General features: G+C 39.8%; 1 protein-coding gene across 3 annotated transcripts in view; it reads right to left on the bottom strand.

Annotated features, from left to right (window-relative positions):
* LOC126236771 (nucleoprotein TPR-like) overlaps positions 1 to 17,069 on the bottom strand; it is a 315,616-nt gene that overhangs the window by 86,940 nt on the left and 211,607 nt on the right. For all 3 annotated transcript variants that reach the window (XM_049946344.1, XM_049946342.1, XM_049946343.1), the window contains exons 26-27: positions 13,628 to 13,910; positions 5,697 to 6,173 (exon numbers count right to left, since the gene is read on the bottom strand). In XM_049946344.1, coding sequence (XP_049802301.1) covers positions 5,697 to 6,173; positions 13,628 to 13,910 — 760 coding nt within the window. The remainder of the gene's footprint in view (positions 1 to 5,696; positions 6,174 to 13,627; positions 13,911 to 17,069) is intronic.

Here is a 17,069-nt window from a genome sequence, read left to right as displayed (position 1 = left end):
GCTCTGCTTTTTACATTGGTATGACTACCAACCAGCTGTACACCAGAATGAATGGCCACTGCCAAACTGTGGCCATGATCAAAGTAGACCACCCTGTGGAACAACATGGAGATGAGCATAACAAGCTTTATTTCAATGGCTGCTTCACGACCCAAACCAAACGGATCCTTCCCTCCACCACCAGCTTTTCTGAACTGCACAGATGGGAGTTGTACAATACATTCTACACTTTTGTAATTATCCAGACCTCTATCTGTGGTAACAAACTGTCCCCACGCCTTCCACCCAATAGTTCCCACTGCCTATATCCTATAATCTCCTCCCCATTCTCATCTCCCACACTCCTGGTTTGCTGCCATCTGCCAACTCACACGCCCGTCTTTCCCAGAGGGGAGTTTTGGAAATATCTCTGATCTGCAGCAACATTTATGTTGCATATTTTCATATAATGATGCAAGGCATATTTTTGTATTCGTAATACGAAAGTATGGATTCAAAACAGCACATTAGTTTCCAAAGCATTGAAATCGAGACTGAAATGTGCTTTTGTAAGCCAGTCATAGCTCATGACGTGTGATCCCACCAGCCAATGACAGCAGATATTCAGAGCACAGGACACGTGACAGACAGCCAATAGCAACATCACTGTTAAGTAGTGAGAACACAAACAGGAAAAGTTAATGGTTTAAATTAATGCACATAGTGTAGCTACACAAAAAGTTAAGCTCTCACATAAGATATTGGTCTTGAAGATTCATAAGCTACAAGAAAAGCTAAGCTTTTATATGTGATATTGGTCGTTTTTTGCTTGTTACACTTTAAGAAACATCACACAAATGTGCCACTAAAATTTTAAATAATGACATTTATGTCTGGTTTTCTGGGCTCAAAATTCTTCTAAGTGCAAGTCCTCAATGTGTTAAGTTTTAAATGAGAGTCAAATGCCCTATGATTTAAGAAATTCATTGCACATTTGCACACGTAGCATAATTCATCTTATGTAAAAGGAAATTTACTTTGAAACTAACGCTTTTCAAAGCACAAAAGAACCATCTGCCATATTTCCCCGCGACCTGTTAGAAATGGCTTCGTTTCAGCTGTTGCCACAGGGCGCCAGAAAACATGCGTTACTGCGTGTGGGCAGTTACGATGATGTGGGAAGCCCATATGTTTGTACATATATAGTATTAAGAGATCTTACATGATGTCATAAAAGAAATGGGATACTCCAAGAGCATCGGAATTTCGTAAACCATACTAAAATTTGGCTTAAAGTGCAAGTGCATATGTGCAGATTCACAATGAAGTAGGCCCCAACCTGATATAAAGCTTTTCAGTGCTGTTTCGGAATGTAAATTTTCTTGGAGTACCAGTACTGTATTATCTCATGTTTGGTTCTTTTTTATGGCATAATGTCATATGTGCCAGAAGATGAATATGTGCAACTGAAATTCAGCGAACAATTGAAACTAGCCAATACTGCAGAATTTAACACTTTATTACTAATAAATTGACTACCTCGGAGGAAAGATTAATGAAAGTGACATTTATTTAGCAAACTGACAAAAATAGCTTCACTTCTCTGTAAGATGACTGACTGCCAGAAACATGGTATTAAAACAAAATCAAAAAAACACACTAATAACATATGTTTGCCTTCTGTAATTATGTGAATCTATTTTAATTAACTTGATTGCACTCAACCATAGAAATCCGCTTTGCTTTCATTTCATGTGAGAAGTGTAAATGAAGAGGAGACAGCAAAATCACTAAATGTAAACGTGGCTTACTTGGAGACTAACCTCCTACCCACTCCATCCCAGACCTCTATGCACATGCACAAAGCTGGCAGCTTGGGTATGCCAGGAAAATTTTCCGGGTAGCATCTGTCTGCTTGTTGCTACTGCTGATACAACTAACAGCCATACTTCAAGTAGCCAGAAGTGAGAGAAAGTACTGCCCACATGCAACTCAACTGTGTATGGGCATGAACCTGTGGGCAACTGCTCAAACGAACTTATTGTAAACAGTTGTGACATCACACTCATTGGCAGCGGTTTCTTGTTTTCCATAGTCTTCATCCTAAGGCCTTTGGCACATTTTGCTGTTTATCAGTTCTTACCAGTCAAAATTACAAAAATGTAACTGAAGACTAAAACAATGAAAAATTCCCAGAATTCTAAAAAAATACAGAGTTTTTCCCAGTTTTCTCCCAATGAAAAAAATTTCTGGGTTTTTCCCCGATTTCCCGGTAGTCCTGGAGCATATACACCCTGTGTAAATAATATGTCTGTATTTCCAACCAACAGCTCAACACAAAGTATCAATGCTAAGAATAAGAATGATCTGCAAGAAGACCAAAAAGGGGTCCAATATTCAGGTATGCACATTTTCAATAAATTGCCAGGAAGCATCACAAACTTGGTTTCACATAAAGTATAGTTTAAACAAAGTTTGAAATACTCTTTGGTGCACAACTCCTCCTATTCAACAGGTGAATAACATAAAAGGTACTGTTAGACCAACTTAAATAAAAACATATTTTAGATTTTGTTCCGACAGCACTTGGTCACAACCGCCATGATTAGGTATTTTCTGTATGATAAATTTATTAAGAGCCCATAACTATGTGTTTTGACAATGTATTAATTCTGTCAATATTAGCAGTACCAGTTTACTGTAATGTACTCACATATCTCCTGACAAATGCTCAGGGAAGCGAGTATCACATCCTAATTTTTCTTTTTCTTTTTTCTTATGTTATACTTCATAACATGGTCCACATCCAAAGAATCATCTTATTTTTGGGTCTATGAAATTAAAACTACATTTAATCTAATCTGCTATATCCACTGTTACCCACCAATTTTCCCTTTCAATTTCAAAAGCAATGTTGATCATGATCTCATTCACAGTATAAATCACATTTTCTGAACCATTCAGCTCTTATGTCAAAAAACAGATCTCTTAACTATTTGATTATATAGGGTGTAACAAAAATGTTTGGCACAAACTGCAGGACACATTCCTCACACATAGGCGAAGAAATTACGTTGTATGAACATGGATCTGGAATAGGTTTGTTTCCATGTTAAGACTCAAGGCAGTTTTATTTACAAAATTTCATTTTCTCCAACTCATTACCGTATTTACTTGAATCTAAGCCGCACTTTAATCTAAGCCGCACCTGAAAAATGAGATTCGAAATCAAGGGATAAAAATTTCCCAAATCTAAGCCGCCCCTGAAATTTGAGACTCTAAATTCAAGGGGAAAGAAAAGTTTTAGGCCGCATCTCCAAATCGAAACAAAGTTGATCCATTGTAATATGAGAGACAATTTAGGTCGAATGAATGACGATACACCTACAGTAGTTTGGTTCGAGTCGTAAGCTTAGCAGTTAAGCTTTACCAGGTAGCCATTGCTATGCGTCAGGTGCTCCGTCCGTATTTATTCGGGTACCCTTCCTTTTTCACGTGCTTCGTCTGGTTTGAATTGATTGCTCGCGGCATGGCTTGCTTTTGTGCGCGCTACCGCCGCTTACAATTTTTTTTAAAAAAAAAGAAAGAGAGAGAGAGAGAGGAATTGTCTCATTAGCGAAACAATGGCAAGAGACTGCTATTTGTTGTTACTTACACTGCTACTTTCTTTGATAATGATCAACAAGAACCAAATAATACACTGCGTATGATAGATGATGTTCTGAACGAGAGTTTAGCGAAAAATTTTCTCCGTTTGAAAATCTTTGCAGGCGCCTCTTTAGAACATTACATTCTGCACAGAAATTAGAGTCATCTTGGACTTAAAAATCTAGTCAATTGCCGTGCTTCATTTCTGACTGTATCACTGTTAAGCATAAGAATAATACAAATATAAACATGACATGATATGTATATTCTTCCGCGTTTGCTGTTGTCTCACTCTAGTTTTGTGGTTTATTAGGCAGACAGGATTTAAATGAGATAGCAGCAAACACGAAACAATACATGGCAAAATGTTTATATTCGTATTATTCTTATGGTGACGAGAATACTGCATGTGATTCACAATTTATAAAAGTTCCTATTAGCAACCATCTCTTCTCACAGATAGGAAAAAAATCCAGAACGTAGAGTTGGCCATATTGACAAAGATCCCAAACAGTCTTGCCAGTCGGATTTTCGTAGTACATTGAAATACTGCTACATTCGAAGATGAACAATACGGAATTTGTATTTACTTCATTGGATAATGTATGAAAATGCAGTGGTCGAAACTCGGGGCGGAGAACAAAAGCTCGTCTTCCACTTTTTTTTTTTTAATTTATTTACTGAACGCAGAGGATTTGAAGCCAGTATTTATCTTTGTGCCTACAAAGCATGCCTGTGTAGCGCTACATATATTCGATGGCAGAAATAAGTTATGGCGGCACCCACCAACATTTTTCAGAACTTCCACTTGCTTTGCACTCGATTCTAAGCCGCAGGCGGTTTTTTGAATTACAAAAACCAGAAAAAAAGTGCAGCTTAGATTCGAGTAAATACGGTAATCACGGGAAAACACACACGAACAGAACATACCAGCATACCAGATGCAACTCTTTCTCACAGGAGATGTTCAATATGCCCTTTGTGGGCATTGTCACATGCATCGATCTGCTATCATAGTGAATCTCTGATGTGCTGGTGTATCCCTGGAGTATTGTGTATGGTTTCGCAGCCTTCCATAATACAGGCACAGGCAATTAGTCCATCTCTACTTATCAATGTGTCATCTCCCCTGGTGCACACTTTGAGCACGAGTGCCACTGCCATCAGCTAATCCATACATCGAACGGGCATCTGCAATCTCCGCACTTGTGTGCACTGCCATTGCATAAGTCACATCTCTGATTAACTCTATGGAGTAATCCATGTGCTTGCAAAGGTTGTACTGAGCACTGGAACAGCTGATGTTACCTGTTACATAGCTTGGCAACAGGACATGTAAAACTAAACACTGGCATTGCACAATGTAACCAGACATAACCACGACTGTGGGGTCCCCACGACTCTAATGTTTTGTTCTTATGTGTCCCTTGATTAACGAGTTGGAGAAAATAAGCTGTAACATGGAAACAAAGTGTTTCCCGACCCACCTTCATATAACATAATTTCTTTGCCTATGTGTGAGGAGTGTGTCCAGCAATTTGTGTCATACATTTTTGTTACACTCTGTATAATATCTTTCCCACAAGGCTACTCAAACATTTTGCAAGCTCATGTGATCAGTATCTTCACAGTAAATCTAAGTAGTCAAATCTATTTACTGTGAATTGCGAGCTGACCAAATGTTATTTAGGTAACTGTTCACTTATGTTCCTTTGTTGTGATACTGTTGCCAGGTGCATAAATGCTGCAGTTTCATCTTTGTGGTGATGACCTCATGTTCCGCCTTCTCCTCAAAGCACACTGTTCCACTGTTGTATTCCACGAGAGAGTAAAAATTCCTCACTTTTTTACTGGCTTGAATCCTAATGTAACACATGAATAATGAACTTAAGAAACTGGTACTATTATGGCATATCATCAAATCATTATTCAAAATGGAACATTGTGACTATTTAATTTGTTTTACAAATTATTCTACCCCATGTGAAAAAACCAACTGTTTCAAGGGAACTGGCCAGTAATCTTGCAAGTAATTTACTGAAGAAAGCGTCAAAGTGATAATTACTAACCTGTAAGGGTGATGCTTTATCATCATCACTTGTGGCATTGTCAGTATCTTCACGCTGGCGCTTGTGACCAGCCTGTGACGTGCTAACTGTAGCAATAGCTGCACTGCTGCTGCTGCTAGCTTGGCTCGATGCTGAGACAGAAGGTGTTTGTTCAGGGCCAGGGGCAGGTGATGTTGCAGTTGCTGGCATTTCGACACGAGGGAGAACCATAGCAACAGCCTGCTGCTGTGAGCCTGTTGGCTGTTGCTGTGCTGACTGTTGCTGCTGTTGCTGGTGGTGTTGTGGCTGCTGTTGCACCTGTTGCTGCTGTTGTGGTTGTGACTGCTGGACCTGTGGTGGAGCTGGTAACAATGTCTGCTGCTGTTGTACTGCTTGCTCTTGTTCCTTCTGCTGCTGCTGTTGCTGATGCTGCTGTGGTTGAGCTGGTTGTTCATTTGATGGCTCCTCCTGAATTTCTGCAGCTTCAGCTTCAGTTGTCTGAAAGTCAAGGACAGATAATTAACTTCGATGCTTTTAATGTCCATTATTTATGTATAAGGAAATTAAAATAAACTATATCTTCCTTTAACATTGTGGGTCTAATTTTGAACAGTAGAAATGCAAAGATGTATTAAGCTATGATTAAAACCAGATCTTCTGTTACGGAATCTCAGTGCTTGAGATAAGAGCAAAATCTCTGTAACAGACTTGTGGGAAAAGAACAAATACACTGCCTTGCAATATTCTTCACCAGCATTAGAAAGCTGACTGTCACAAAACAATTACCCAATATTTTTATATATGAGGGCAATCCGAAAATAGCTGGGATCTTAATGCTGCACATCATGAACGTATAGTACCAGCTTGCACTGCCAGAGGGCTGTTGTAGGACCTCTTCTGAGGCTTTCCATCAGGCAGTGTGACCCAAAACTGACTAGTCTGTTTCTTGACAGTTTTGTAACTGGGGGTACAGTGCAGAAGTGACATGAAAAAATGGCTACTTCTTACAAGCAATGTGTGGCTGTCAAATTTTGTTTTTTACTCTGTAAGAATGCAGTGGAAGCTATTCTGATGATGCAAACACCTTATAAAGAACAAAAACTCATATCTACCAGTGGTTTTCTTAGTTTAAGAAAAAGGGAGAAATGGCCACTGAAGATCAGCCATATTCCAGTCGTCCCTCAACTGCTCAAAGCAAGGACACTATAGGCAAAATATGTGATCTGATCAGTGAAAATTGATGCAGGACATTCGACCAACTCTCAGACTTATCCACGTTGTCCTGGAGCTTAATTCAACACATTTTGACCATTGATTTAGGGGTGTGGAGAGTGGCAGCACAGTTCATGCTGAAACTACTCACCAGAGATCAAAGGGATAATCGCATTCAAGCCTGTCATGAAATGAAGGATGCATTCGAAGACAATCCAACTTTCTTTTCAACAAAAATAATCCATTGCTATGGATATGATCCAGAAATTAAACAACGCTCTACTCAATGGAAGTCAACTGACTCACCTCATCCAAAAAAAGCTCTGCTGATGAAACTGAATGTGAAGATGAAACTGATCTGTTTTTCTGACATCAAAGGGATCATACACCCAGAATTTGTCCCCCAAGACCAGACAGTAAACCAACAATTATATTTGGAAGTTATGGAAAGGTTGTGCAGAAGTTTGGCGCGAAAACATCTGGCTTTGTGGAATTCTGGCGACTGGGTCCTGCATCAAGACAACACTCCTGTAAACATGGTTCTCAGTGTTTGCAAGTTATTTATAGCTGAAACTGAATATGCCCGTGTTATAATCTAACATTAAAAGCGGCAGATAACACACTAACTTAGAAAGATTATGCCAGTCATGCCCATTCACCTGAGGACCAAGAAAACAGGACACAGACCAGAAAACAAAAATCTGAAATTTCAATTTGGTCCATACTGTGAATAAGAACAACATGAATAAAACAATGAGTAATGGTTTCAGCAGAAAGCACTACTTTCACAAATATGAAACTAACAAAGAACATGAAAAGCAACATCTGAAGGGATCGGATATGCAAGTTGCTGCATTTAATGCTAGGACATCATAATATTCCAGCTGCAAACCCAGTAAAACAACTTGGGGGCCAGTCAAGCTATTCAGATAGATTCCAGAATAACAACACAATAGCAGTTTTTAGTACAATCTCTTAACAATATGCAGAAAAAGGACCTTCCACTCAGATGGGTGACAGAGGTGTAGCAATGTTTTAGTATTGCCAGAGCCTCAAGGAATCATCCAGTGCTTGACTGTGCAATAGATCAGGAAAAATTGCTAACCACAATTATAGCACAGCACGCCATTGATAGGCAGAAGATGGGCAGTCAGTTTGGGACATCAAATGCCATTTGAGTGTCTATTAGTGGAATAGGATGATTAGAGAATTATTTTCAAACAATAAGTAATTTTCCAAGATTTGGGTAAGATTGTTTGACAGCAAGCTACAGCTCAGTTTATTTAGTCACTTGCTCAAAATAGGCTGTAGGACAAAACAAAATTGCAGTGAGGTCATGTTAACCAAAACAGTAGGGCACTATATCAAGCCATAAACCCGGCAATGAATCATCTTCATGAAAGCTATCTCTAAGCCTATAATTCAATGGAGCATGTCCTGCTAACAATAACGTAGGACAGTACACAAAAATATTAGAAAAGGGAATTTTGTTTTGTTCTTTGACAATTCAGATTTTTGGGTTGTGTCTGATTACCAAGGTCTTCAAACCTTGAAAGAGAGGAAACACAAAACAGTCCTACAGTTGCATAAAAAAAAATTCTCAATATCACGGTCAAGAACAGACAGACACCACACAAACAACCAATCAGGGCTGCTAAGACCTTCCAGATTATCCATAGCAGTACTTCAACAACTAAGGTTTTACAATAGGAACTACCCGACTATTCAGCAGCAAACATTCAGCACTGAGGAAGAGAATATGGAGGATGCCTAGCAGACATTCAGACATATTGTAGGCTATGTGCTTAATACATTAGTGTAAAGAAAGGAAGTACGTGGATCAGAAGTATCCACCTGGGTTCATTAACACTGTTAGGAAGATGCTACGAAACCATAAAGATCTGTATGACAGATTGAAACCCAGTAGTACCTTGGCTGGCAAACAAAAACTGAAGAAGTGAAAAGAAACTATAGAACAGCTTTTTGAGAAGAGTTTGATGAATATGAAAGCAAGAGGTCACCAAGTGAGTTATCAAAAACTCCTAATACGTTTTGGGCCCATATGAAATCAGTCAATGAAACTAAGTCGTACAGTATTGTAAAACCCCCTTTTTACACTTTTCAGCAGACTGACCCAAAAAACTGTAAAATGCAGGGCAGGAAAGTGTAAAATACAGGAATCATGGCAAATACAAGGAAAATGAGTGAATTACTCTTACTGTCATTCCATTTATATCGTGATAATCACGAGGACAGGACCACGTCCAATGGTGTAAATAAAACACGGAAGCAAAAGTCTTTCATGAAAGCACTTTAAAAAGATATTCGTGGTCTGATGTGAGACTTATCATTGATAATCATCACAAAATTACAGTGAATAAAACTTGAACACAATACTGGTTAAAACACTAATATACAGCTTGGTGCTGACAAAGAGGTCACTCTGTTCAGAGACAGCATGGGTAGAAAGAGAGCAGACACTGTCATCATGTTACAGAGGTATTTGAGGAGGATTATTTATGTCTGACATCAGGTCATACCAACTTAAGAATATGTGCCTAGTCCAGATTAGCATTTTTCATGCAGAAGTAACAGTAATTCATGAAAGCCCATTATAGAAATGGCCATCTTCAAAAGTGGTGTTTATTTGTGTAAATAACTGTGAAATTAAATTAAAGTAGTCTAAAACAACGCAATGTGCAGAAGGAAGGTTGGTACTAGACTCACTATCATCAGATCGTGATTATGATTAAGACAGTGACTCGGCATATTTTCCCAAGCCTCCTAACACTGCAAACCTGTAATACAGGGGGCTGCGACCCAACACACTAACAATGATGGTCTTGCTTAACATGCTAATGCTGTGTTACATGATCAATAACTTTACAAATAGTCTGCACTTTCTGCTTTGTTCCAAGCCTGATTTTGAGCAGGAATATAATGCACTTTCTGCAGAAACCTGTGTGGAAATCAATGTTAAAGGTTGTGATAATGTCACAGGAAACTTAAAATGCGGGAAGTGTCGTAACACAGAATTGCTAATGATGGGAAAGCATTGTATTAACCCCTCAAGCCGGGAGCCCGAGTACGTACTCGCGCGCTGCGAATGTCCGCACTGGTGGCATCCCGACCACGTACTCGCCAGTTCCAGTCTCGTAGGTAAAACTGTATTGCTCTGCCATCTGTTCACGACAGCCGATACTACATCGTCAGCTAACTACAGACATATCTGTGCTGCTCTGCTTCAAAGATCTTTGTTATGAAGTGAGGCAGTCGGGAGAAATAACGTGTTATATCTTACAGTCCGAGCGACACCCTCGAATGCAAAATGATGCAGCCAAACACTTCGCGTGGTCTTACTTCAGAGCAAACTCTCGCAATTCTCAATGAACCGACGAATGGTTTAGACAGTATAAATGACAGCGGGAGTGATCTAGATGTTGACAATGAAAGTGATTTTGACTGTTTGGAAGAAACACCCGAAAGAAGTGGAGAAGAAATGGCGGATAGTGACGATGACATCGAACAAGTTGCACCAGTGAAATGTGCACGGAATGAAGAAGACTGGAAATGGCAAGAAGTTGACAGCTCTTATGTCTCTCTGAAAACACCATTCGTTGGTAAATGTGGACTTGTGATACAGATGAATTCTGCAGCTGAAGCGTGCAAGCTGTATTTCGGGGAAACTATCGTAGAAACAACCGTGTGCGAAACTAACCATTATGCTGCAGATTATACACAAAAACAGACTGTTCTACAACCTCGTTCTAGGCTACGTAACTGGTTAGATACTGACAAAGATGAGCTTTATGTGTTTTTCACACTGCAGATGTTGATGGGAATTATTCAGAAGCCAGCCATAAAGTCGTATTTCAGCAAGCATCCACTTTTGAGCACGCCGATTTTTTACCAGAGTATGCAACAAGACAGGTTTGAGCTACTTTGCAGATTCCTTCACTTTGTAAACAATGAAGAACTGAATACATTTGAAGGCAATAAGAGATTGTTCAAGTTGGGTTCTGTCATTCAGCACTTGAATGATACATTTAGAAATACATACAACATGGGAGAAAACATTTCTGTTGATGAATCTCCAACGTTATGGAAAGGAAGGCTGGCAATAAAAACGTATCTGCCTCTAAAATCAGCAAAGTTTGGCATAAAGTCCTATGAGATCTGCGAATCTTCCACAGGTTATTTATGGCAATTTATTATTCATGCGGAAAGTTCCACAGAAATAGAAACAAAATTTCTTTCTGCAGATACCATGAAAACCAGTCAGATTGTAGTGAAGCTTGTTGAGCCTCTTTTCAACTTAGGCCATACGCTCTGAATGGACAGTTAATAATAGCGTCCTTTTGTGTCACTTCCTGAAGGAAAGAGGTATGAATGTAGCTGGCACACTTCGACTGAATAGGAAGAATATACCTGATGCCTTGAGACGTGCAAAACTGAAGAAAGGTGAACTCGTAGCATATCATTCACACGGCGTAATGGTAATGAAATGGATGGATAAAAAGAAGGTTGCCTTTATTTCTACATTTCATAATGATGCAGTTGTTACGGCAACCAAAAGGGGCAACAAGATAAGAAAGTCTCAGTGCAAAAAAGAGTAGTGTAGATTTGAAAGATCAGAAACTACGACCCTTTCTCGTGGAAAGGAAGAAAGGTGTGAAGTGGTATATGAAAATGTTTAGAAGGCTGATGAATGTTGCAGTGCACAATGCTTTTATTGCTTACAATGCTAGCGAAAAAACAACGGAAGAAACGCATCTAAATTTCAGGCTTCTGCTCATAACACAATTGCTGGAAATTCAAGGGAAGAATGTAACTTCACCTCGATGTGGGCGACCTTCAAAAACTTCTGTGCCTGAGTAGATCACAGCAAGACATTTTATTGAGAAGATCTCACCCACAGAGACGAAGAGTAAGCCTACAAAGAGATGTGCAGTCTGCTGCAAGAAGACCGGGGAAACGTAAGGAAACATCATTCTGGTGCAAGGACTGTGGTGTAGGACTTTGTTTCGAATATTGTTTCAAAATATACCACACTCAAAATTCATTTTAAGTGACACTGTATGTTTTAATGGTAATAAATATGTATTAATACCAATTCCTGAAATTTTGGTAACATTTGAACAAGTAATTCCCATCCTAGAGCAATTTCACTGAAACGCTGCATTCTGGGGCCAGGCAGTCATATAAACTACTGCCAGTAGGCTAGGCATGCACCCGGAAACTACCGGCTCTAGAAGGGTTAAGAGAATAGGACTCCTGTTAGGACCAACAAAAATGTATGTAAAACGCAAAAAATAAAAAAAAAATTTAAAAAAAAATAAAATAAAATGTAGGAAAATAAAAATGAGGGTTTCACTGTATATTCAAATGCTCATTAAATGTGATATTAAGGCTGAAATACTGAATTCTGTCTTCCAAAGCAGCTTCATTTATGAAGAGCAAAGCATACTACCCACATTTGATCTTACAGACACAAAAAGATAAGAATGAGAAATACACGAGAGAGAATTTGAAAGAGCTCTACCAACTAAGCAAAGGAAAGGCCACAGAACAAGATACCTGTTTGACACTGTGTTGAATACGCAGAGGCACTAGCTCTCTTCCTGTATCAGTTTACTGCAGGTGGCAGGAAAATTGTGGAGAGCTGTGTGACTGGAATAAGCACAGGTCATTCCAATATAAAAATAGGATTGAAAGACCAATACACAGAACTAGACACAAATTTTACTAACACAACAGTCCTTTTGTGGAAGTCAACATTATTGCTGCAAATACCGATAGCATGAAACCCAGTTTGCTATGTTCACTCATGAGATCCAGGAAACAATATATAGAGGAGCTCAAGTTGATGACACATTTCTTAATTATGGAAAGCCTTCGATACAGTTCTGCCCAATTGAATAGTAAACAAACTAAGTGCATATGGAATAGCAGAACAGATATGTGACTGTACTGAAGAATTCTTTGAGAACAGAACTGAATATATTGTTTTTCATGGTGAGGCATCACCAGGAGTTAAAGCAGCATCTGGCTTATCCCCAGATAATTGTAATACGGATGCTGCTGTTCACAGCTTATATGAATGGCCTGGTGTTTAAGTGCAAAGCAAAATGAGGCTGACCTTACATGGCACATATGTACACTGAGGTGCTATCATCAGACACTTGCTACAAAACGCAGAGATATGTGGCAAAAACTAAAAGCTGTAAATCATCAATTCATCAGTAGTGAAATTAGAAATCTGGAGTATTGGTTTGGTGTTGTGTCCCTGAGCAGTGCTACCATAAATGTGACAATGGAATCACCATTGCTACTAACATTTACAAAAGAGTAGAGCTTGGCAGCACTTACACTTATTCAGTTTGGAGTGTCAGGTTTAAAATGAATTACTGTCTGAAATGTTCATTATGGCTGAAGTGTGTGTATGTCTCCATGCTGTGTATTTGTAAGTACTGGGTAATACTATTCTTATGTACAAACTACGGGTAGTACAGTAATTTCCTTTTCACGTATATTGTTGCACCATGCTGGCATGCCACTTAAGTTAGTCCACTTAAAGTCATTGCATGTGCAATGAACAGAACACTGAAACTGAATTGAAGAAATAAAATCACCGTTAATTACTGGATTAAATACTGACACTGCTATAAAGGTAAATAACTGATTGTGATGCTCAATTCTAACTCCCAATAATCACAAATAATACTGGCATTAGTAAATACCTCTGAAGACTCAGCAGAGCTGAGACCAGTGATTGTCGGTGTAACAGTCGCCTGGCGGACTGTCTGTTGTCCACTGCTGCTACTGCTGCTTGCTGTGGCAATAGGCATCGCGGTGCTTGTGGCAGGCATATATTCTGTGTGACTGGAAGTGGGTACTGATGTCTCCCCAGTACCACTACTATGTACAGCTTGCTGCTGCTGCTGCTGCTGCTGCTGAGTGGGCATCGGAGTCAATATCACTTGTCCCTGCACCACTTGGCTCTGTCCTTGCTGCTGCTGATTACTGCTTAGGAAAGGGAGAGTGACTGGATATAATATGACCATTCAAATAGATAATTTCTGTTTTTATTCCCCATACCACAGAAAGAATCAATGTTATCATTTTATCACAAAAAATGCATATATTTGTTGTTTTAAGTGTTTTACATAATCTATTGAACAAAATGTCATTCTTACTTATAATAAGGGAAAATTCCCATTGCACCCTACTCAGAGTTAGTGGTAAGACAGCTCTGTGGACAGTCCATCAAAAACTGAATATAAATCAAGAATTGAAATAGGCAGAAGGTTACTGAACTGTGAAGAAAGAAGCAAAATTGAAACAGTAAACAGTCTAAGCTCAAGATGTGCAACATCAATCGACCTTGAATAGCCACAGCATAGTGGTTATGTGGCAACAATGTTGGACAGCAAATGGGGAGACCCATGTTGAAATCTCCCTCGTGCCTTCCCCTTTTTCTCTCCACAAAATTATGAACTGATCATGCGGTCATTGACATGTCTGTTCGCTGTGTTTAAATTTGTGTCTGTGTTGGTGTAAAGCCCATCTGCAACAGCGGGGTGTAAGGAAGGGACCTCTAGACATACTAACTCCTATTTGTTTTGCATAAGCACCGCATGTTATGACCCTTACGTTCCATTTTTGAACTTTTGACTCTTGAATTCCTTTGTTGAAACATAGTTCATAACCATTTATTTGTGCTTTCATTTCTATGAGAGGTCTATGCAGCATCCCACCTGCTCTCGCTGTTCATCACATTTAGTTGTGACAGTAATATATTCTTACCACATGACTCATATCCTACAACCAATGTATAGTATAACAATTGGCAAGACTACAGAAGCAGAACACACACATTAATGACCGAATGATCGCTTCACAGTTTTGGTTATTGATAACTTAATACCAGTGTCTGAGTTTAATTTGTACAGCACTACAGATGATCACTATGTGATCGAAAATCGATTCTGCTATCAATAAAACATCAATATTACCGCCAACGCTGACCTTCCTTTTCATTTAACATATATGGTTATTGCGCGAGGATGAAAGGGGGCAAGGCACCAGGTTGGGACGAAGTAACAGTGGATATGATACGAGCAGCAGGAGTAGTAGGAACCCAGTGGCTATACAGAGTGCTGAGGGTGGTGTGGAAGGAGAACAGAATTCCTGAGGATTGGAAGAAAGGAATTATAGTCCCGATCTTCAAGAAAGGGGATAAAAGGAGATGTGAGAACTACAGAGGAATCACCCTGCTATGCCACTGTGGAAAAATCTATGAAAAGATCCTGGAGAAGAGAATAAGAAGCAGTATTGAAAGTAGACTGCAAGAGGAGCAGTACAGTTTCAGACCGGGAAGATCAACAACGGACCTCATATTTGCGGTAAGGCAACTGCAGGAAAGGCACTATGAGTACGGGAAGGACTTAATCATGGCCTTTTTAGATATTGAGAAGGTGTATGACAGTATCTGTAGGGACAAGCTCTGGGATGTGCTGAACGCAAAAGGGATAGATGAAGAGATAACACGAAAAGTCAGAAAAATGTATGAGGGAAGTGAGAGTTGTGTGAAAGTGGGGAGGGAACGTACTGCATGGTTCAAGCTGGAAAATGGGCTGCGACAGGGAAGTGCACTTTCGCCCTTATTGTTTATTATTGTTATGGATGAAATCCTACAGCAAGTATCAGATGCAATTGGAGATCATAAAATGAAAGCAGTGCTTTTTGCCGATGACCTGATGTTATGGGGAAATTGCGAGAAGGAGGTGCAAGAGCAGTTAGATGTATGGGAGGCAACGGCAGCACAATATGGAATGCATTTCTCTGCAAAGAAAAGTGAAATAATTGTCACAACAAGGAAGAAGAATAGGCCAAATGTGGATATAACTTGTGGAGGGGAAAAACTACAAGTGGTAGAGAACTTCAAGTACCTGGGAAGCATGATTGAAAGTAAGGGGGGAAGCGCAATGGAAATAAATGAAAGGTGCAGAAAAGCAGGGCAGTTCTACAAATGCATTAGGGGGCTTATTTGGAGCAAGGAGGTGCCACAGAAATCCAAGGGAATTATATACCGAACCTACTTTGTCGCCATATTGACATACGGAAGTGAGACATGGGTAATGCACAAAAGTGACAAAAGTAGAATACAGGCTAGTGAAATGAAGTTCCAGAGGAGCAGGTTGAGTGTAACAAGACGAGACAGATTGCGAAATGTGTATGTGAGGGAAAGACTAAAGGAGGAACCAGTACAGGACAGGATAGAAAAATCAAGACTGCAGTGGTATGGACACATGAAGAGAATGGATGAGGGAAGAATTCCAAAGAGGATGTTTGATCTGCAACTGGAGGGGAAGAGGCCCAGAGGAAGACCAAGAGATAGATGGGTGAAGGGAGTGAAGGAATGTGTGACGAGAAGAGGGGAGAACTGGACGAAGGTGGAAGAGGGGGAATGGTGGAAAGACAGAACACGATGGAGAGGCTTGTGTTCCCGACAGACCCAGCCAGTGGCTGGAAACTGTCCAAGATGATGATGATGATGATGGTTATTGCGCACACAGCTCTCCAAGGAGTTGCCAATCTTTTATGGGCGATGCATAGTCAGCACAACACAATGGCATCTTTCGAAGAGGCTTGGAAAGATGTATGCCACACCTCAGTGGACCCACTGTCTTTTGGGTCATAGTAGCCTGCTATTCCAGTTCCCAGAGCCTCAAAATATTGCATTGAAGTTGTAATCATAATTTGGTGTCTGGTATTCTGACGTCAAGATAATCTCATGTAGTTGCATCTTTATAGATGATTGGCAAGTTAATTTCCTGGAATGCCTATGTGGCTCAGTGTCCAGCTGTGGAGATCAACCAGAAGGTCCTAAATGCTGGCAATGAAGATATTTTTTGAGGTAGCACAGGGATACGCCTGTTAAGCAACTCATGGAATTTTTAAAGATCAGAAAGTTCGTCGTGGCCAGGAATTTGACATACCGCAAAGCCTGAGATATGACAACCAACTCTGTAGTGTATACACTGTAGGCATTCGGCGGAGTGTGCTTCTCATGTCTCCTTTAATGTGCAAAATTGTAACCAACCCTGTCGTTGACTTTCGATCCATCCCTGTGGATGCACACTGAATTAGAATAATCGTGGAGGATTGAAGGAAACAGGT

This window comes from Schistocerca nitens, chromosome 2 (genome assembly GCF_023898315.1).
Source record: "Schistocerca nitens isolate TAMUIC-IGC-003100 chromosome 2, iqSchNite1.1, whole genome shotgun sequence".
Taxonomy (NCBI): Eukaryota; Metazoa; Arthropoda; class Insecta; order Orthoptera; family Acrididae; genus Schistocerca; species Schistocerca nitens.
The sequence above is the reverse complement of the archived record's forward strand: the minus strand, read 5'-3'. Positions and strand labels throughout refer to the sequence as shown.